This window comes from Coregonus lavaretus (genome assembly GCF_964263955.1).
Source record: "Coregonus lavaretus genome assembly, contig: HAP1_SCAFFOLD_874, whole genome shotgun sequence".
Lineage (NCBI taxonomy): Eukaryota > Metazoa > Chordata > Actinopteri > Salmoniformes > Salmonidae > Coregonus > Coregonus lavaretus.
This window is the reverse complement of record NW_028157590.1, coordinates 155,908-178,735: the sequence shown is the minus strand read 5'-3', so window position 1 is coordinate 178,735 and position 22,828 is coordinate 155,908. Positions and strand designations below refer to the sequence as shown.

The following is a 22,828-nucleotide window of genomic DNA, read 5'->3' as shown; positions in this document are numbered from 1 at the left end:
GGGGATTAGTGTGTATGTGCCTGCTGGTGAGTGTGTGTGTATGTGTGTTAAGTGATCATGCTATAGGTAGTAGCACTTAGGTGTGTTGAGAGAGTGCAAGAGAGATCATGCACGTGTTTTAGTCAAAGGGGGAGGGAGGAGAGGAGTGGGTGGGGATAGATCGCTGACTGACCGCTTGCTGACCTGCACTGGAGCACAACAGAAACCGGACAGTCATCCAAGATAGAGGGCAGGAGAGGTGAATAGACCCCCCGCCAATTGTGTGCAAGAGAGAGTGAGGATTTGAGCCAGTCTAGAGGCAATAAACAGGTTTGTCACAGAGCAAGAGCGGATGAGTAACTTCAACCCTTCGTCCTTGCTTCAGTCCTAACCAGACACCACATTAAAGAACTCATATCTAAATCTAATTATTTTAATTTGTTGTCCTTTTTGTCTGTATACCACAATTCAGCTTTTAGCTGTTAATGTGTACAAGATCAAATCAAGCTTACTATATAGAATGGGAATGAGAAGAAACTAATCTCATCTCCCTAATAACTCATATCCACCCCCTCAGAAAATACATCTGTCCATGTCACTGGGTGATGAATGTTTGAAATTAACCAAAGAAAATATATAGAAAAGGCAGAACAGACATTTTAAGCACTTATTTGCAGCTGATAGAACGTTTATTGGTTTAGTGCAATGAGAAACAGTTACCATTCAGTAAGCAAACTACATTGAAATGGCAGATTAAGGCAATATACTGTACAGAGAGAAATGCAGAATTTTCACAAAAGCTTTGCCCCATACACCTCCTGTACTTTCAGCAAGTCACAAGCAAACCAGCACTTAGAATGTACTGTATATAAACTAGTAACCACTCTGCTTCACGTGTAAGCTCCCAGTAAATGTCTCCAGTTGTTGTCCTTTCCGTGTGACCTCTTGTGACCCCTGGCGTGGGGGTCGTAGGTCGTTGAGGTAAACCGTTTAGCCAGCGAAGCCCAGCTCCTTGTAGGTGACGTCGATGTCAGCTATGACCACGCCCATCACCTTCCTCAGCGCTTCCTGCCCTGCCCCGTCCAGCCCTGCATTCTCACCCATCACCTTGCAGATGATCTCGGTGATGAGCTGGTGAGAAGCAAGAGAGATGATAATGTTTAATTTCATACTGAATAAAAGCACTTTATGAAGTATATTTTTCACTCAGCATTTTAGTAAACTAAGAATGACAGTGTCATGGTAAAACTGGAGTGAATGCAACAATTAAATGTATTTACATTTATGAATAGAGGAGAAAAAAACTGCTAGATTCAGATAAAGAGAGAAGGGAGGGAGACTGGAATCATCCACCCTCACCTTGAAGTTGTTGAGGGCGATCTTGTGCTACTTGGCGTGGGTGGTTGCCAGGGGTTTGAGGATGGCAGCGTGGTCACCTTTAGCCTTCAGCAGCTCTCCCAGCTTCTTAAGCACGGTGGCCCCGTGGGCAGCTACCGCCGCGTTCCCGGACAGGTCCCCCGCTGCGATGCCTGCGAACCTAGGGAACAACGTCAGGGTGTCTGGGTGCTCTGTGAACAGACTAGAGGCAAGGAGAGACAGAGAGGGAAAGAGAGAGATTTGTAAGGAGAGTTCTGTGAGCCTCTACAGTACAGAACATTTTAAATCATTCCTGATTGCCAATGTGTAGATATAGCATTAACCTACACTACCGGTCAAAAGTTTTACAACACCTACTCATTCAAGAGTTTTTCTTTATTTTTACTATTTGCTACATTGTAGAATAATAGTGAAGACATCACAACTATGAAATAACACATATGGAAACATGTAGTAACCAAAAAAGTGTTCAACAAATCAAAATGTATTTTATATTTGAGATTCTTCAAATAGCCACCCTTTGCCTTGATGACAGCTTTGCACACTCTTGGCATTCTCTCAACCAGCTTCATGAGGTAGTCACCTGGAATGCATTTCAATGTAACAGGTGTCCCTTCTTAAAAGTTAATTTGTTGTGTTGTGTTGTTAATCAGTTGTGTTGTGACAAGGTAGGGGGGGGGTATACAGAAGATAGCCCTATTTGGTAAAAGACCAAGTCCATATTATGGCAAGAACAGCTCAAATAAGCAAAGAGAAATGACAGTCCATCATTACTTTAAGACACGAAGGTCAGTCAATACGGAACATTTCAAGAACTTTGAAAGTTTCTTCAAGTGCAGTCGCAAAAACCATCAAGCGCTATGATGAAACTGGCTCTCATGAGGACCTCCACAGGAATGGAAGACCCAGAGTTACCTCTGTTACAGCATCAATTGTTCAGAGGAGACTGTGAATCAGGCCTTCATGGTCGAATTACTGCAAAGAAACCACTATTAAGAAGAAGAGACTTGCTTGGGCCAAGATACACGAGCAATGGACATTCGACCGGTGGAAATTTGTCCTTTGGTCTGGAGTACAAATTTGAGATTTTTGGTTCCAACCGCCGTGTCTTTGTGAGACGTGGTGTGGGTGAACAGATGATCTCTGCATGTGTATTTCCCACCGTAAAGCATGGAGGAGGAGGTGTTATGGTGTGGAGGTGCTTTGCTGGTGACACTGTCCGTGATTTATTTCGAATTCAAGGCACACTTAACCAGCATGGCTACCACAGCATTCTGCAGCGATACGCCATCCCATCTGGTTTGGGATTAGTGGGACTATCATTTGTTTTTCAACAGGACAATGACCCAACACACCTCCAGGCTGTGCAAGGGCTATTTTACCAAGAAGGAGAGTGATGGAGTGCTGCATCAGATGACCTGGCCTCCACAATCCCCCGACCTCAACCAAATTGAGATGGTTTGGGATGAGTCGGACCGCAGAGTGAAGGAAAAGCAGCCAACAAGTGCTCAGTATATGTGGGAACTCCTTCAAGACTGTTGGAAAAGCATTCCAGGTGAAGCTGGATGAGAGAATGCCAAGAGTGTGCAAAGCTGTCATCAAGGCAAAGGGTGGCTATTTGAAGAATCTGAAATCTCAAATATATTTTGATTTGTTGAACACTTTTTTGGTTACTACATGATTCCATATGTGTTATTTAAAATAAATAAATAAATAAATATGCCATTTAGCAGACGCTTTTATCCAAAGCGACTTACAGTCATGCGTGCATACATTTTTGTGTATGGGTGGTCCCGGGGATCGAACCCACTACCTTGGCGTTACAAGCGCCGTACTCTAGCAGCTGAGCTACATAGTTGTGATGTCTTCACTATTATTCTACAATGTAGAAAATAGTAAAAAATTAAGAAAAACCCTTCTAAAACCTTTGACCAGTAGTGTATTTCTTAGCATTACATTCAACACAACAGTCTGCAGTCTAGCAGTTTATGGCCAGAACCATTCTCCAGTCCATCTCTTAGCCAACTCAGTGAAGTCTGGCTCCGGTCCATAGCGTTCCCTGCATTTTGCAGTTGTGTCTCAGCAACAGCAAGCAAAACGTAACGCCCTGGACCAGAGCTAAGTACAGTCCAATATTGTCCACTGACCGGCTCAGAACCAGTCCTCCGTGTGTGTTGTAGTCAGCCTCCACTGGCCCCCAGCAATTCAGAACCATGTCAAAGTCAGCCATGATCTGAGGAAGACAGAGAAGGAGACTGAGGAGTTACATGACATACATTTACATTTACATTTACGTCATTTAGCAGACGCTCTTATCCAGAGCGACTTACAAATTGGTGCATTCACCTTATAGCCAGTGGGATAACAGTACAAATCAGGACTGGGGTCTTAAATAACAATTCTATTTTCAAGGATTTTTCAATAAACTGAGGAGTAGAAGCTATTTATTCCCAAAGTTTTTCCTTTTTTTAAATTTGAAATTCTAATTTGCCTTCAATTCGAATTGACCCCAGCCCTGTTACAAATGCTTACAGTAGGAAAGCTAGTATTTTCTGTGCCAAGCAATCAGAGTGGGTTAGTAATAGACAGAACCAATGAAGCAGCCAAGAAGACAGGGAATTATATGGTTTTAATTTACATCATAATACTAATTCAGTAATACATTAATCTAATCTAACATATGGCAAGTCTACTCAGCAAAACGCTATAGAAACGTTCAGCCATAAAGCCTAGTTAGAGAGTCACTAGTAGTGGGGATAGGAATTGCATGCTATAGAAACAACAGGATACATTACATTAGCTTGGTTTGTTTACTGGGTTCGATAATACACGGCATGCAACTCTGATACATTGAACATGCCAATACTGTAATAAAATATTAAATCCAGATGTTTTTATCTATTAAATGTTATCTTTTCAACGGCAACAATGTAGTAACTATGTAGTAACTAATCCCAAGGTCCTTTCCCCATAGCTTTTCATTGACCTTGTCCTCATAGGATTCTATACCCACAGGTCAAAAATGGTCAGTCCACACATAGACATCAGCCATAAAATACAGCCCCATCAGCTCCTCCACACAGTCTTTACGAGCTAATCACCCGTCTACTCTGAACAAGATAGCTTGATATAGAGGCAGCAGACTGATAGATTGACTTGTTCTCTCAGGATGTATATCCATCCCAGCATCAGTGCACCATAAGTCCACCTGTTGTTGCGTTGTCTTTGCATAGCCTCTAGACCAGGGCTATTCAACTCTTACCCTACGAGGTCCGGAGCCTGCTGGTTTTCTGTTCTACCGGATAATGAATTGCACCCACCTGGTGTCCCAGGTCTAAATCAGTCCCTGATTAGAGGGGAACAATGAACAAATGCAGTGGAACTGGCTTCGAGGTCCAGATTGTAGTTTGAGAGCTCTAGACTATGGGCCTTCTGTGAGCATGTATGTGTTGGATTCTCTTCGAAAACACTGACAGTCAAACTGAAGATGACATAATTAGATGTCATACAGTTCAGATTGTTGACTGAAATTCATTTTGGGTTACAACAGCAGCTCACCCAAACTCTCACTCATGATTATAATACTGTAATTTGCTTTTTCAGCCTCAACACTAACCCTAACGCTAGGTCAAAACTTTAAAGATTCTGGTTTTGAAAATGAATAAACAGTTGATCCCAAAAATGTATTTCTAAAGCATGACATAGAAGCATCGATACTGTACCAGTAAAGCAGGTAAATGTCCCGTGTGAATATTTCAAACTCCGAAATACTTTATAGTCAAACCATACCTTTTATACCCCCTCCTCCCTCATCCAAGGCCAATCATCAATCTACTCTCTCTCTTGATGTTTACTCCACCTCTAACTCTCTTCAGCCCACCCTCCCCGTTAGGATGCTTTACTGCGTGATAGTTACAGAATGAGTAGCCTATAAAATGACTCACGTCTCCCGTGGGTTTTTCCATATTGCTTACTCTTGACTAATGCGCCTGGCCTGGGGTCAACCGGTCCGGTGGTCTGGTCGGTGGAGACCGGCTGTCCTTGGCAACGGGTCAGCAGAAAGAAAGAGATATTGACGGATAAAGAGAGATAAAGACAGGCGGGTCACACCAGATGAGAGGGTGTCACAGTGTCTGTTGTCACGTCTGCAGTGCAGTGACCGACACACAGCCACCCAATTAATAGTCATTCCTTCAGCAGGGCAATTAACCACAGCTTTGGCAATCAGCTCAATACCAGCCAGCCAGCCAGGCTAATGCCAAAACACCACTTTTCATTTGACTGGAGACAATGGAAAAGTTTGAAAGGAAGTTTTCCATTACAATTTTGCTCCCAGGCAAATGTCAATTTTAATTTATACTGTAGATTCAAGCAATATCACAAAGTAAGAAATGTCTGAATCCAGAATTAAGCATAATATGTTTGAATACAACTTTGATTTCTTGCACTAGTACGCTTAACTCTTCCGTGTATTGTAGTCATTTAAGATATCCGCATTGAGCTTATTGAAACAATTAATTTCATTCACTAGTGCGGTTTAACCAATCAGGGGCACTCTAGACATGCACTTCCTGTGAGGAATGCACTGGGCAATCTCCATGGCGTCACCATGGCGCCCAAGCTAACGGGCACAGTCTGGTCTGGTCTGAGAGGGGGTGATCTGAACACAGACAGCCCCGCCTGAGATGCTGCTCTGTGGAGAGAGTCACGTCCAAACTGACCGATAAGACCGCAGGAATGGGAAAGGGAGAGGACAGAGCCAAAATAAACAGGGTGGTGGGGATTAGTGTGTATGTGCCTGCTGGTGAGTGTGTGTGTATGTGTGTTAAGTGATCATGCTATAGGTAGTAGCACTTAGGTGTGTTGAGAGAGTGCAAGAGAGATCATGCACGTGTTTTAGTCAAAGGGGGAGGGAGGAGAGGAGTGGGTGGGGATAGATCGCTGACTGACCGCTTGCTGACCTGCACTGGAGCACAACAGAAACCGGACAGTCATCCAAGATAGAGGGCAGGAGAGGTGACTACCAGAATAGACCCCCCGCCAATTGTGTGCAAGAGAGAGTGAGGATTTGAGCCAGTCTAGAGGCAATAAACAGGTTTGTCACAGAGCAAGAGCAGATGAGTAACTTCAACCCTTCGTCCTTGCTTCAGTCCTAACCAGACACCACATTAACGAACTCATATCTAAATCTAATTATTTTAATTTGTTGTCCTTTGTGTCTGTATACCACAATTCAGCTTTTAGCTGTTAATGTGTACAAGATCAAATCAAGCTTACTATATAGAATGGGAATGAGAAGAAACTAATCTCATCTCCCTAATAACTCATATCCACCCCCTCAGAAAATACATCTGTCCATGTCACTGGGTGATGAATGTTTGAAATTAACCAAAGAAAATATATAGAAAAGGCAGAACAGACATTTTAAGCACTTATTTGCAGCTGATAGAACGTTTATTGGTTTAGTGCAATGAGAAACAGTTACCATTCAGTAAGCAAACTACATTGAAATGGCAGATTAAGGCAATATACTGTACAGAGAGAAATGCAGAATTTTCACAAAAGCTTTGCCCCATACACCTCCTGTACTTTCAGCAAGTCACAAGCAAACCAGCACTTAGAATGTACTGTATATAAACTAGTAACCACTCTGCTTCACGTGTAAGCTCCCAGTAAATGTCTCCAGTTGTTGTCCTTTCCGTGTGACCTCTTGTGACCCCTGGCGTGGGGGTCGTAGGTCGTTGAGGTAAACCGTTTAGCCAGCGAAGCCCAGCTCCTTGTAGGTGACGTCGATGTCAGCTATGACCACGCCCATCACCTTCCTCAGCGCTTCCTGCCCTGCCCCGTCCAGCCCTGCCTTCTCACCCATCACCTTGCAGATGATCTCGGTGATGAGCTGGTGAGAAGCAAGAGAGATGATAATGTTTAATTTCATACTGAATAAAAGCACTTTATGAAGTATATTTTTCACTCAGCATTTTAGTAAACTAAGAATGACAGTGTCATGGTAAAACTGGAGTGAATGCAACAATTAAATGTATTTACATTTATGAATAGAGGAGAAAAAACTGCTAGATTCAGATAAAGAGAGAAGGGAGGGAGACTGGAATCATCCACCCTCACCTTGAAGTTGTTGAGGGCGATCTTGTGCTGCTTGGCGTGGGTGGTTGCCAGGGGTTTGAGGATGGCAGCGTGGTCACCTTTAGCCTTCAGCAGCTCTCCCAGCTTCTTAAGCACGGTGGCCCCGTGGGCAGCTACCGCCGCGTTCCCGGACAGGTCCCCCGCTGCGATGCCTGCGAACTTAGGGAACAACGTCAGGGTGTCTGGGTGCTCTGTGAACAGACTAGAGGCAAGGAGAGACAGAGAGGGAAAGAGAGAGATTTGTAAGGAGAGTTCTGTGAGCCTCTACAGTACAGAACATTTTAAATCATTCCTGATTGCCAATGTGTAGATATAGCATTAACCTACACTACCGGTCAAAAGTTTTACAACACCTACTCATTCAAGAGTTTTTCTTTATTTTTACTATTTGCTACATTGTAGAATAATAGTGAAGACATCACAACTATGAAATAACACATATGGAAACATGTAGTAACCAAAAAAGTGTTCAACAAATCAAAATGTATTTTATATTTGAGATTCTTCAAATAGCCACCCTTTGCCTTGATGACAGCTTTGCACACTCTTGGCATTCTCTCAACCAGCTTCATGAGGTAGTCACCTGGAATGCATTTCAATGTAACAGGTTAAAAGTTAATTTGTTGTGTTGTGTTGTTAATCAGTTGTGTTGTGACAAGGTGGGGGGGGGGTATACAGAAGATAGCCCTATTTGGTAAAAGACCAAGTCCATATTATGGCAAGAACAGCTCAAATAAGCAAAGAGAAATGACAGTCCATCATTACTTTAAGACACGAAGGTCAGTCAATACGGAACATTTCAAGAACTTTGAAAGTTTCTTCAAGTGCAGTCGCAAAAACCATCAAGCGCTATGATGAAACTGGCTCTCATGAGGACCTCCACAGGAATGGAAGACCCAGAGTTACCTCTGTTACAGCATCAATTGTTCAGAGGAGACTGTGAATCAGGCCTTCATGGTCGAATTACTGCAAAGAAACCACTATTAAGAAGAAGAGACTTGCTTGGGCCAAGATACACGAGCAATGGACATTCGACCGGTGGAAATTTGTCCTTTGGTCTGGAGTACAAATTTGAGATTTTTGGTTCCAACCGCCGTGTCTTTGTGAGACGTGGTGTGGGTGAACAGATGATCTCTGCATGTGTATTTCCCACCGTAAAGCATGGAGGAGGAGGTGTTATGGTGTGGAGGTGCTTTGCTGGTGACACTGTCCGTGATTTATTTCGAATTCAAGGCACACTTAACCAGCATGGCTACCACAGCATTCTGCAGCGATACGCCATCCCATCTGGTTTGGGATTAGTGGGACTATCATTTGTTTTTCAACAGGACAATGACCCAACACACCTCCAGGCTGTGCAAGGGCTATTTTACCAAGAAGGAGAGTGATGGAGTGCTGCATCAGATGACCTGGCCTCCACAATCCCCCGACCTCAACCAAATTGAGATGGTTTGGGATGAGTCGGACCGCAGAGTGAAGGAAAAGCAGCCAACAAGTGCTCAGTATATGTGGGAACTCCTTCAAGACTGTTGGAAAAGCATTCCAGGTGAAGCTGGATGAGAGAATGCCAAGAGTGTGCAAAGCTGTCATCAAGGCAAAGGGTGGCTATTTGAAGAATCTGAAATCTCAAATATATTTTGATTTGTTGAACACTTTTTTGGTTACTACATGATTCCATATGTGTTATTTAAAATAAATAAATAAATAAATATGCCATTTAGCAGACGCTTTTATCCAAAGCGACTTACAGTCATGCGTGCATACATTTTTGTGTATGGGTGGTCCCGGGGATCGAACCCACTACCTTGGCGTTACAAGCGCCGTACTCTAGCAGCTGAGCTACATAGTTGTGATGTCTTCACTATTATTCTACAATGTAGAAAATAGTAAAAAATTAAGAAAAACCCTTCTAAAACCTTTGACCAGTAGTGTATTTCTTAGCATTACATTCAACAAAACAGTCTACAGTCTAGCAGTTTATGGCCAGAACCATTCTCCAGTCCATCTCTTAGCCAACTCAGTGAAGTCTGGCTCCGGTCCATAGCGTTCCCTGCATTTTGCAGTTGTGTCTCAGCAACAGCAAGCAAAACGTAACGCCCTGGACCAGAGCTAAGTACAGTCCAATATTGTCCACTGACCGGCTCAGAACCAGTCCTCCGTGTGTGTTGTAGTCAGCCTCCACTGGCTCCCAGCAATTCAGAACCATGTCAAAGTCAGCCATGATCTGAGGAAGACAGAGAAGGAGACTGAGGAGTTACATGACATACATTTACATTTACATTTACGTCATTTAGCAGACGCTCTTATCCAGAGCGACTTACAAATTGGTGCATTCACCTTATAGCCAGTGGGATAACAGTACAAATCAGGACTGGGGTCTTAAATAACAATTCTATTTTCAAGGATTTTTCAATAAACTGAGGAGTAGAAGCTATTTATTCCCAAAGTTTTTCCTTTTTTTAAATTTTAAATTCTAATTTGCCTTCAATTCGAATTGACCCCAGCCCTGTTACAAATGCTTACAGTAGGAAAGCTAGTATTTTCTGTGCCAAGCAATCAGAGTGGGTTAGTAATAGACAGAACCAATGAAGCAGCCAAGAAGACAGGGAATTATATGGTTTTAATTTACATCATAATACTAATTCAGTAATACATTAATCTAATCTAACATATGGCAAGTCTACTCAGCAAAACGCTATAGAAACGTTCAGCCATAAAGCCTAGTTAGAGAGTCACTAGTAGTGGGGATAGGAATTGCATGCTATAGAAACAACAGGATACATTACATTAGCTTGGTTTGTTTACTGGGTTCGATAATACACGGCATGCAACACTGATACATTGAACATGCCAATACTGTAATAAAATATTAAATCCAGATGTTTTTATCTATTAAATGTTATCTTTTCAACGGCAACAATGTAGTAACTATGTAGTAACTAATCCCAAGGTCCTTTCCCCATAGCTTTTCATTGACCTTGTCCTCATAGGATTCTATACCCACAGGTCAAAAATGGTCAGTCCACACATAGACATCAGCCATAAAATACAGCCCCATCAGCTCCTCCACACAGTCTTTACGAGCTAATCACCCGTCTACTCTGAACAAGATAGCTTGATATAGAGGCAGCAGACTGATAGATTGACTTGTTCTCTCAGGATGTATATCCATCCCAGCATCAGTGCACCATAAGTCCACCTGTTGTTGCGTTGTCTTTGCATAGCCTCTAGACCAGGGCTATTCAACTCTTACCCTACGAGGTCCGGAGCCTGCTGCTTTTCTGTTCTACCGGATAATGAATTGCACCCACCTGGTGTCCCAGGTCTAACTCAGTCCCTGATTAGAGGGGAACAATGAACAAATGCAGTGGAACTGGCTTCGAGGTCCAGATTGTAGTTTGAGAGCTCTAGACTATGGGCCTTCTGTGTGCATGTATGTGTTGGATTCTCTTCGAAAACACTGACAGTCAAACTGAAGATGACATAATTAGATGTCATACAGTTCAGATTGTTGACTGAAATTCATTTTGGGTTACAACAGCAGCTCACCCAAACTCTCACTCATGATTATAATACTGTAATTTGCTTTTTCAGCCTCAACACTAACCCTAACGCTAGGTCAAAACTTTAAAGATTCTGGTTTTGAAAATGAATAAACAGTTGATCCCAAAAATGTATTTCTAAAGCATGACATAGAAGCATCGATACTGTACCAGTAAAGCAGGCAAATGTCCCGTGTGAATATTTCAAACTCCGAAATACTTTATAGTCAAACCATCCCCAAACCATACCTTTTATACCCCCTCCTCCCTCATCCAAGGCCAATCATCAATCTACTCTCTCTCTTGATGTTTACTCCACCTCTAACTCTCTTCAGCCCACCCTCCCCGTTAGGATACCAAACTATGATACCATACCAGTTAGATTCCTTTCTGTCCCTCACTGCATTGTGCATTCTATTGTCTCATAGTTCTTAAGAAAAGAAGGTGCCAAAATCAAGATTTCCAATGGTCTATCTAATTCTTTCCAAAGTTGGTAAGGTAATGCTGTATTGCTACAGTTCTTCAGAACTCTATACCGTTTACAGGCTTGGCTCAGTATGACCATTTAATAACATGCATGAATCTCTCATTAGTTAATATGTGTAAGAAATGCCATTTGACTCAATCTTATGACCTTTAGTATACGACAATAGCAGTGGTGTGACGACGACAGCATGGCTCTTTTTTTTGACCTACTCATCATTTCGAACAGGGCGAAAGAGCATCATGTCCATTACAAATACATTATTGGCATGGTCAAAGACAAATGCTGCCAAAAGTCAGCAAATGAGAAAAACAGTTGTTACACTGCAATGACAGAAACACCCCTCGGCTCCAACAGAGGTGACAGAGGTGACATGGTCAACTTTTGAACCTAAGGCCAAACAGGACCGTGACTCTCATATATGTCCATGAATAAGCTATACAGTATCACAATCTATCTTCCTTCCTCTCTCTCTCTTTCATTTATCTCACACCTCTGTCTCTTTTTGCCATTATCCCCAGCACACTCTTTCTCCTCTCCTATCTTTCTCTCTCTTCAGTCAACATGTAGCTTTATAAATAACTGCTGGCAGCAGCCAGGACCACCAGACAGTTTTGCCAGAGCATTTAAGCATGGATATGTTTAGGCCCTAGCCATTTTCACTCCTTTACTGGGGTTCAAGTACAGGTCAAGTTTAAACCCTGCCGGTTTGGGATATAACCGATTGATGGTATTCTCTACTTTTGAAACACTCTACTTTTGACACATTTCAAAGGGATACATCGAATAACACATGTTTGCTAATACATTGTGGAAAATGTTTGTCATGATAGTTTTGTCTGCTATATCTAGTGTTGCTCGGTTGTCCAGAGACACCCAAATATAGATTTTGGTAAGGGGAGAAAAACTAATCCATCTCTGGCCTCTTTGATCATAATTAAAGGGATAGTTGCTAGCTGTTCCTGTAGACTTCCAGTTATTGCGCTGACGCTAGTTAGCATTACCTTGCGAAATTACCTCTAACTTCCTTCATACTGGACACAGAGACATAAAAATAGTATGCACCAGTTTATCTGACTCCAGGGAAGTAGATACGGGGCTTCATTGCCAAAGTCTCAAACTATCCCTTTAAGGTAATGGCTATCTTGATTGACAAAAGAGGTCTGTCTGGTGACTGATAGAGCTTCGAGAAAATATTATATTTTCTAGAGCAGCCAATATCGCAGACCTCTGTGTTATGTTTTCAGCCTCTGGAATAATTCCTTCCATGTATATAAACAATGCCTCACATATTATGCATACACTGACATTGACATTAATTGTAAAATCAAGACCACTTGAAGTTGCATATCTGGTTGCTCTGAGAGCAGTGTGCAGCGCTCTCAAACTATTGTAGGCGTTGGGTTTTACCATATCGACTCTCTGCCCCCTGGTGAATTTTTGCAGACACAACAGCATCCACTTTGTCTGTTTAATATGCCTTGTAGTCCATCTCTAGAATGTTTAGAAGGCTGGAATTTCCTCACAAGTTTTGAAAATGATTTTTGTTTTTCATGCCAATAGGCTAAACGTCATGAAATGTTTGGAACAGACAAATTCTGCAACAAACTCCAGGCCAATGCCTTGAGCTATACTCAGATGAAAAAAAAATATTAATTATATTGGGGAAAATGACACGTTGGTCGTAGTCTTGACCTTTTGTTTGGTTTATTGCTAGAATGATATCATTCTGGATGCTTTGTGACCGCACCTTGTCTTCTTGTGAACGCCTTGTGTTCTCCCGCCCCGTTCTCCTCACAAAATATGTGATTGGACAATGGCTCACATAGGATTGGCGCGTGCTCTTGTCAGTCATTTAACCGGCCACTAGATGTCCAATATTATTCACTAAAAGTGGAGACGCGTTCACGTTTCATTCGTCAAAATAACATGTGTCACTTCACCCGGAAGTAATGGAGAAGCGTTTCAAAGGTTACATTAGCGTGAATAGAGTTGTTGTTATTTCGTAACTAACGTTTTATTAATGCATTTATGATATATTTAATATATCGACGTTGTGGACGTATAGTGCTTATGTTTAGCTAACAACCCGACTTTGCAGTTGGTCTTTCAGAATAATGCAAACTTTGAAAGGGGTCAGACACTTGATGACATCAGCTACCATGAAACAAACAGGTAAGAATGAATCCTTTCTTGATCATCAGAACTTATGGGAGCTCTCTTGACATTAACTTAGTGAACTCATTAGTGTGTTGTGTGTGTGTGTTCTTGTTTGTTTGTTTGTTGAGCTTCTTATAACACTTCCTCATGCACTATTACTGATTGTTGTGCCATGTTATATGCTTAGTAATGTGTCTTAACAGTAATTGCCCTTCAGTGTCAGAGTTCAATATGCCAGTACCGTGGGGAGAGATGAGGGGCAAGGTCTGGGGTCCTGACCGTGGTCGTCCAATACTCTGCCTGCACGGCTGGGCAGACAACTGTGGCACTTTCAACACTCTCATTCCACTGCTGCCCAAAGGTACGTAGGCTGTCTGACTGCTAGATCAGCACAGATAATTATACAATAGATACATGAGAGCTTGTCATTGGAAATGGAAGGACATTCAGTTGCATAGTTGTTCAGTACGGAGTGAGTCAGGCTCTTACATACCCTCTCTCTCTCTCTCTCTCTCTCTCTCTCTCTCTCTCTCTCTCTCTCACACACTCTCTCTCACACTCACACTCACACTCACACACACACACTCAGAGTGGAAGTATGTAGCTGTGGATATGGCAGGCCATGGCCTCTCCTCCCATAGACCTCCTGGAGTCTTCTACAGCTTTCCTGCTTATGTGGCCGACATACGGCGAGTCATTGGAGGTAATAATAATAATTGAAATTAATTTAGTGGATGCATATATTTGTCCTATTTCACACATGCACAAGTGTGTATTAATACAAATGTGTGAATTGGAAATGTGTTTTTTGCAAATCCCACTCTCTCTGAGACACCCTCGGAGAATGGGGTCACGGCCAGGGTCTGCCTGGAAGCGACCCTGGAGCGATTAGGGTTAAGTGCCTTGCTCAAGGGCACATCAACAGATTTTTCACCTTGTAGGCTCGAACTACCGGCCTTTCGGTTACTGGCCCAATGTTCAAACCGCTACCTGCTGGTTAGAGTGTATTCAGACCAATGTGACCTTTGCCCCAGTAAGAGCTGAAAAGCAATGATTGAAAGTAAAGTGAAGTTAGACACAGCTATATGAGGTTTCTTCATTCTTTCTGTCCTAGGTAGGTGTGATTAGGTATAAAAGTATGAAGCCAAATTTAGCAGATTATCTATCGATTTAATCCATTGAAATGTGTTTGCAGCTCTCCAATGGAAGAGATTTTCTATTATCGGACACAGTATGGGTGAGTGACTGTTCATGTTCATGTTAATCTCTCTTCCACTCGTTGTGTTCAGATCAGACATTGTTGTTTTCCTGTTTGTACAGACATCTGATCATGTGCTCTCCATTTTACAGGTGGCAATGTAGCTGGAATTGTAAGCATAAAAAAAACAAAAAACACGTCAATGGTGTTTCATATCTCTGTGTGTCTTCGCAATTGACAATATCCAGAGACAGTATCTGTGTATGTAACCATGTCCTGTTGTCTTTGTCCAGTTCAGTGCTCTGTATCCAGAGATGGTGGAGTCAGTGGTTCTCCTGGACTCCTATGGATTCATACCCACAGACTCGGTACTGAAACACCAACCACTCTTTGATCATTTTCTCCTTGGAACTGTTCAGAACATCCACATTTATAATGTCTCTCTCTCTAACATTGGGTCTCTTACCCTAGAAAGAATTGCATACGGTGATAAGACAGGGATTTGAAGAAATGCTCCAGTTTGAGAAGAAGAAAGATGAGATGAAAGAGAAGGTTTACACCTATGAGAACGCATTGATGAGGTAAGACCACACTTCCTTGTTTTACAATGACACTTCTGTTATGTTGGGCTGTCTGGCCATAATCTCTCTGCTATGATAATCCTAGTCAATGCGTCACTCTTTTGATGTGTTAATCACTTCCAGACTTTTGGCAGCAAACCCCTCTCTCTCGAAGCAGTCTGCACACATTCTTCTAGAACGAGGACTCGCTCAGGTTGAAGGAGGTAAAATTATCATTTTTTTCACTCTCTCTCTCTTATTGTCTTTTTTTCTAATTTCACTTTGTTTCTCTCTTTCTTGTCATCTTTCGTACTCATATCATTGTAATATAATAGTAATACTAACACTTTCTATTTTGCTTTCATAGGGGTTGTGTTCACCCGAGACTTTCGAATCAATCTGGTAAGACTCATCTTTTTGTGTTAATAGTCCTCATAAAAAAGACACACTAGTTGATTTGTATCTTTTCTGTTTATAGGAAGGCTAATGTGTTTTGTTTCTGTTTGTTTCAGAAAAACGTTGTGCGTGTCAGCCTGGAGCAGAGTCTAGAGTTGCAGTCCAGGATACAGGCCAGAGTTCTAGTAGTACTGTAAGACACACTCCCATCATTACACTATTTCACAATTATTACCTGATTATTACACAGTTTCTGTTGTATGTTACACTTTACCATACTATACCGTCAATCACTATTCTTTACTGTTAATATGTTTTACTTAAAGATCTGTCTAATTCTCCTGATAGGGCGGAGGAGGGGTTTGAGAAGATGTTTTCTGAACCAGAACAGAAGACATTTACCTCGACGCTACTTCAAGGGTATAAAGACCAAAGCGTGAGTATACTTACTTATACAGCTGCATTTACAAAGAAACAATGGTCTACTCACATTTAAATCGTGGACACTAATGTCACTTTTATGGTTGCTACTGAAACATTGAAGCAGAATATTGGTCCTTATGTTGTTACTACAATCATATTGTTCTCTGCTCCTTGCAGCTACAGTACTGTATAGATGAGAACTAAGCAGAGACAGTGGTAAAAGCTCAGCATCACAGAGAGGCAGTAAGAATAGTTTTAGCTGCAAACACTGACCTACATACTGGCACTCAGATTGGTCAAATGCAGGGTTTTTGGGAAGGAATAGTTTATATTTATTTGTTTTCTTTCTCTCTCTCGCTCTCTCTCTCCCCTCCCCCTCTCTCTCTCCCCATCCCTCTCTGTCTCTCTCTGTCTCTCTCCCTCCCACTCTCTCACGCCTCTCTCTGTCTTGCTCTCTCTCTGTCTCTCTGTCTCTCTGTCTGTCTCTCTCTCTCTCTCTCTCTCTCTCTCTCTCTCTCTCTCTGTCTCTGTCTCTGTCTCTGTCTCTGTCTCTGTCTCTGTCTCTGTCTGTCTCTCTCTCTCTCTCTCTCTCTCTCTCTCTCTCTCTCTGTCTCTCAGGGCATGGTGGTTAACGTACCTGGTGATCATCATGTCCACCTGAACACCCCTGAGACTGTGGCCCAAATCGTCACTGACTTCCTCCAGGAAGAAGCTCCTTCACACAGCACTGCAGAGGATACACAGGCAGCCAAGTTATAACCCTCCGCCCCTCCCCCCACTGTGTTAGTTATTATTTAGAACTCTCAAATACATGCAGTGGGCCTGTAGCCTTCCTGGTGCCATTCATCCATTCATAATATGAGCAATATTAAAGGTAGACTCAGCGATTTGATGGAGATGCAGAAAGTAAACAGCATAGTGGGTACATTTCCGCAACAACTCCTTGTGAACCTGTGAAGTGAACTGTGTGTGACTGTGTGAGAGCGAAATCTTGTATCCCGCTCATCTCAATATCTGCGGTGCTGCTCGTGGCAACGTCATTCCGCTGAGTCTACCTATAATATGAGACTGGATTAGTTTACAAACCTGTAGACACACAATAAATTGCTACTTGTGCAAATAGACAACTGTTGCATAAACAGATTGAAAGACTTTGAAACCCTACTATTTATTATATTGCGCTGTATCTAAAACACATCAATACTTTTAAACTGTAGTCTAGCTAGAATACTTTATGTTTACCTGTTGCTGTATGTCATGTCTTTTTAGATTTGGGCTGTTTAGAACTGGGATGTTTTCTCCCAACTGATGACCTGGTGATGCCTTACAGTCCCTTGCTACTGGTCAGAACCAATTGAAATGCATTCATATTTTTATAAATGACACATTTTATAAAACCTAATTGTATAGGGTTTGTGTTCACACCAATCAGATGCAGACCTACATGTCCACTTCCTGGATGTGGCCCAATAAGAAGTGAATTAGAGGTTGATCTATCAAGCTTATCTTTCCTTCATATGGTCCTAGAGCTGAATAACAATCATTCAACTAATTGGACAAAAGGCTGCTTCCTTGTACAGTTTGACAATAAATAGGTCATCCTTCCTGCTCTTCAGTCTTATTTTAGTCATTGTCTCAGATAAAAAAAATGGTCTCAGACATCAAGAGAAAAAAACATAAGCATATTGCTTCCGCCTGAGTGACTGATATGAAGGAGAACATTGCCCTCGTCCTCTGTGATCGTTTGTGCGTTAAATTAAGTGGAATCGATTTCACGCAGAGGGGAGGCGGAGGATGGAAGAGGCGATCGGAGACATCTGAAGGGCCCTGGCCCAAAAAAGCACCATAATAACCGTTATATAACCCCCCCCCCCCCCCCCCCCACTCACGCCTCCACCCATCACTAGGGTTGTTGTCATAGCAACACCCCCCTCCTCCCCTCCCTTTGAATGTGACGTCAGAACCCAGAGCAGTATGATGAACCCGCATGCAGCTTTGCTCTCTGTCATCTGTACAGAGAGATCACCTGGGATTTGACTGTACCATGCAGCTGACGGCGGTGCTGCATTAGATCAATACATCATCTGATTAGTGACTCCACTGCTCCTCCATTTTACATAACCACCATATTCAGAGGAAGGCAGGCACAGCAGAGACTACAGGTATGTGCCGAAACCTGCTAGCTACTGTGGGATGCTATTTTTTGTCATGATCATGTGCAGTTACTCTAGCAGCTAATGTGTGCAATCTGTTACAGTGGACATCATCTATTGGTACAGTAAAGGAATGCCAGTAGATGGCAAAGCATGTTCGAGTATTTGGATGGCAATAGCCTGCCACGACTAATAGACCTCAACACAGATAGAGCTGCACCATGTGTAGAATAAGTAGATTGTGTTAGGTATTTCATCATCAGCTCACAATTTAATGTCTCCCTTCTTACTCATGTACCGCTCCCTAACAGTACCATGTCCTGGATGTTCCTGGACTGGTTCGTCCCTGTCTACCTGCTGGTGTCGGTCCTGGTGCTGGCCGGCTTCGGAGCCTGTCTCTACTTCCTCGAGCCAGGGCTTCAGGACGCACACAAGTGGAGCAACAAGACTGTGAAGCACCATCCGCTGGTGGTCAGCTTGAACAGCAAAGACGAAGATAGCAATGCCCTCATATGATATTACCAAACATACACTAAAGGAAGGACAGAGCCTGGCCATATGGAGTGGGACTGGGACTGGAGGCCTGCAGGATGGTAGACAGAGACAGACACCTCCTGAGAAGTTGGAGACATGAGAGACCTGACTGGGCAGAAACAGCATTGAGATGGGAAACAAAAATGAGGTCATTTGAACAAATTGATAGTTCCTGTTATCATGTTCATATTTGTGCCATTTCATGATTGAGCCAATTTTTGCATATATTTTATAACCAGACAATCACTACATTTATCATAATGTTTATATATCTTAGTGCATTTTAAGCTGATTAATAAAGTGCAATAAATTACTAAATGTTGAAACCACAAAATCAGTGTTCTGAAAATGCCAATATGGCAGCTGCTATCAAGATGTCTCTTGTTTGGAAGTATTTGTAAAGGTGAAACTGTAAATTGCTTTCAGTAATGATATCAGTTATGTGCCAAATAGATTGATGATTAGGTTGTTCAAGATGCCAAAATAATCCATTCAGAGGTCGATCCTAAGAAAACATTTTTATTTTATTCTCATTACACTGTCCGTTTTTACTGAAGGATGCTGAAGAATGTGTACGTATGTGTACGTATCATTGTGTATGTATCATTGTGCACTGTTGACCATATTACCATCATTATGTATTCATAAGAAATAACCAAATAAATGGTTTTATCACCACTTGATTACCCAGTGTTATGCACTGATTCTCAGCTCTGAAAAAAGAAAAACAGTAGTTTATGCACAGACACATTTATGTTTCCCATAGACAACCCAAATGAGGAGGGAGGGAGTGGGTGGGTGAAACAGTGCAGCTTTAGATGAGAGGAATGGGAAGAATGTCCCTTTGGTACCCACGACTTCTAGCTGTTCTCCCTGACACACTCTCTCTCTCTCTCTCTCTCTCTCTCTCTCTCTCTCTCTCTCTCTCTCTCTCTCTCTCTCTCTCTCTCTCTCTCTCTATCTCTCTCCATCTCTATCTCTATCTCTATCTCTCTCGCTCTCTCTCTCTCTCTCTCTCTCTCTCTCTCTCTCTCTCTCTCTCTCTCTCTCTCTCTCTCTCTCTCTCTCTCTCTCTCTCTCACTCTCTCTCTTTCACTCTCTCTCTTTCACTGTCTTTCCCTGTCTCTCTCTCTCTCTCTCTCTCTCTCTCTCTCTCTCTCTCTCTCTCTTTCACTGTCTCTCCCTCTCTCTCTCTCTCTCTCTCTCTCTCTCTCTCTCTCTCTCTCTCTCTCTCTCTCTCTCTCTCTCTCTGTCTCTCCCTGCCTCTTACTCGCTCTGTCTTTCACTCCATGTGAACAACACAGATAGAGCCTATCACATACACTCAGGTCAGTGCTTGTTTAATTGTATACTCTCATCTTTATATTCATTTTTAGTTGATCAGGCTTGGAGTCTTCTGTAATGCAACGTAATGCAGATGACTATTTGAGTAGGCATACGTCACTAAGTTTTTTGCTATGCTTTTTACATGCAAGTTATGTTTCTTACAGACTTAAATATAAATAAATATGTAAACATTTAAGAAAAAAACACCTAAATTAACCTAAAATGTTATTGTCTCCCATTAACCTTCTTGCACTCCCTACTCATCAAACCTGCCAGGCTTTACAGATATTCATAATTTCTCTTTGCAGTGGGTTTTGCTAACCAACTTGCACCCTTGCTGCCTCAGCTACCCATGTCCTACAAACAACCCCAGAAACACCTACTAGTCCCATCGCCCCTTCCTCTCCGGCTCTCTCCTGTTGTCACGAAGAAACCCATCCAGATCTCCTCCTTTGACGGCCAGGGCCTCCATCTTCCCACAGAGAGGACCCTTGGCGACAGAACCACAACACTTCCTATTCTAAAGCTCAAACCAAGTGTCTCTCCGACACTTCCTGCTCCGAAGGTCAGGCTAGGCCCCTCCACGACCCCTCCTACTCCAAAGCCTATTTGGAAAGTTCCTATTCCAAATCCTAGCATCTCTCCAAAAGTTCCTATTCCAAATCATAGTGTTTCTCCACCACTTATCATTACAAAGCCAAACCTCTCTCCAAACCTTTTCATCCCAAAGATCCGGCTTGGCCCATCTCCAACGCTGTTCTGTCAGACAATGCCATTGGAGAGTCAAGGCACAAAACAGACCTCCCCTGTAGTCAAAGGAAGACGGACCCGGTCAATTCCTATCTCTAGAACTAAATGTCAGGCTGAGCATCGTAACCAGTGTTCCCCTGAACCAGCGACCCATGACATACTTGACCAAGAGGTTCTGATGGACTTTGTAACACGTTCTGGGTTGATGAAACCTGTACCAACGTCTTATTCTAGAGGTGTAGGCACACCGCCTGATACGTACACCCATTCCTCTCCTCAATCTCAGCATTCAGGGGTCTACAGGACAAAAGGCATGAAGTCTCAGGACCCGCACTTGTTGCAGGCCAGGCTAGGACTAAGGAAAACAGGAATGATAACAAAATCCAGCCCTGGGTTTCTTCTAGGTAAGGATAAAATTTCCAAGCCAAAAGTTGCTGACACAATATCTGAATCTGAACAAAGACCAAATGACCTGGTGACCCCATCAGGTACTGCTCTGTCAGGAGGCATGGCAGCCAGACAAAATGTTGTCTCAAGGAGGAAAGTCCCAACTATTATTGAGAATGATACTCAATCAATTCATTTTCAGTTTAACTCAACGTGGGGTGGACAGGGTTCCCAATGTAGCCTTGCTTCACCAAAAACATTCAAAAACATTGGACATCTTCAGAAGGGATTTCAGTCTCAGGCTGCCAGCGTATATGCTGGTCGACTATCTTTCAGTCAAAAGGAATACTGTGAAAGTGCTTCTCCTCCCATGCCTCCCAAGACACCATCTTGGAAAGAACACCTTCTAAGTCGATCAACATCTGCAGCAGTTACAGAACTCAAAAGAAGCAGCTATGACATCAACCCTTGGGCAAAGAAGGGAGCAACATTCATAAAGGACTTTACCACCAAAGAGTCTCATCTGGAAGAGTCTACAAAGACAATCTCAGATGCTGCATCTCAACCTTTAGTACAAGCCAGCCCTAGTAGAAAATACAACAACCTCCAAAGACCCAAATTCTGGACTAGACTTCAGTGTCGAAGTCTACCGACCGATACACAAACCATTGAGAGGAAACGGAATCAATCTATTCAGTCAAATAGCAGCATTTTGATGGGTAGATGTCTTTTAGAAGTCAATCAGAAACAGGAAGCCCTTCAGTCTGGGGTGAAAAGGTCAAACAGCGACAACACCCAGACATGTCTGATGGTACCGCTGACACAGGGGGCCTCCCTCACACCCTCTACCCTGCCAGAGCCCCCTGAGAGGTCAACTATTAAACATGGACAGGGCTTGGATTTGGACCATTGCCAAAATATCAATAGTGGTCCAGTTACAGAATCCACCAAACCCAATCCAGATGAATGTGTGCTGCACAGTGGAACCGTTCCCAAAATGTTCAGCCAATCACAGAAACCTAATTTACATCCTGGCCAATCGGCTTCACGAATGGTGAAGAGCAACGACAGCAATCACAAAGGAGTCAAAGGACTTAGGCCAGTTCATCTAGAACCCACCCGCACATGTCCACCTCCACCACCTGACCATGAGAGGCCCACCAAAAACCCACCAGAATATTCCTCAGAAGAATGGACTGTGCACTGGCTCCTGTCTATGGAGCGCAACCAGCAGCACAAAACATCACAGGTTGGCCCAGATTCAACAGAGGTCGCTGAACAACCATCCCAACCCCAGAGCCAGGGCATAGACTGCTACAGACCAGGAGAGATGGATATCTCACCATCACATGAATTGGATCACCCTCTTTCAAGCATGACATCTGTTGATGAAGAGGCAGAGCAATTACATGATGACA

At 42.8% G+C, this 22,828-nt stretch overlaps 2 protein-coding genes and 1 pseudogene across 3 annotated transcripts; 1 reads left to right on the top strand and 2 right to left on the bottom strand.

Annotated features, from left to right (window-relative positions):
- Positions 1-636: 636 nt before the first annotated feature.
- On the bottom strand, positions 637-5,083 carry LOC311125231 (myoglobin-like; annotated as a pseudogene). The gene is made up of 4 exons: positions 5,079-5,083; positions 3,504-3,589; positions 1,339-1,558; positions 637-1,110 (listed from the first exon to the last, which is right to left on the bottom strand). The product of its transcript is annotated as a myoglobin-like (transcript).
- A 1,695-nt stretch (positions 5,084-6,778) lies between these two features.
- Positions 6,779-11,253, bottom strand: LOC311125229 (myoglobin-like). Its single transcript, XM_084199283.1, has 4 exons — positions 11,211-11,253; positions 9,636-9,721; positions 7,480-7,699; positions 6,779-7,252 (listed from the first exon to the last, which is right to left on the bottom strand). Exons 2-4 carry the CDS (start codon positions 9,716-9,718, stop codon positions 7,112-7,114), a joined length of 444 nt encoding a protein of 147 aa, XP_084055409.1. The 5' UTR covers positions 9,719-9,721; positions 11,211-11,253; the 3' UTR covers positions 6,779-7,111.
- A 2,211-nt stretch (positions 11,254-13,464) lies between these two features.
- LOC311125230 (serine hydrolase-like protein) lies at positions 13,465-17,875 on the top strand. Its single transcript, XM_084199284.1, has 12 exons — positions 13,465-13,698; positions 13,901-14,044; positions 14,273-14,386; positions 14,879-14,920; positions 15,034-15,053; positions 15,175-15,249; positions 15,353-15,462; positions 15,586-15,665; positions 15,809-15,843; positions 15,954-16,030; positions 16,186-16,273; positions 16,879-17,875. Exons 1-12 carry the CDS (start codon positions 13,641-13,643, stop codon positions 17,017-17,019), a joined length of 984 nt encoding a protein of 327 aa, XP_084055410.1. The 5' UTR covers positions 13,465-13,640; the 3' UTR covers positions 17,020-17,875.
- The last annotated feature ends 4,953 nt before the right edge of the window (positions 17,876-22,828 follow it).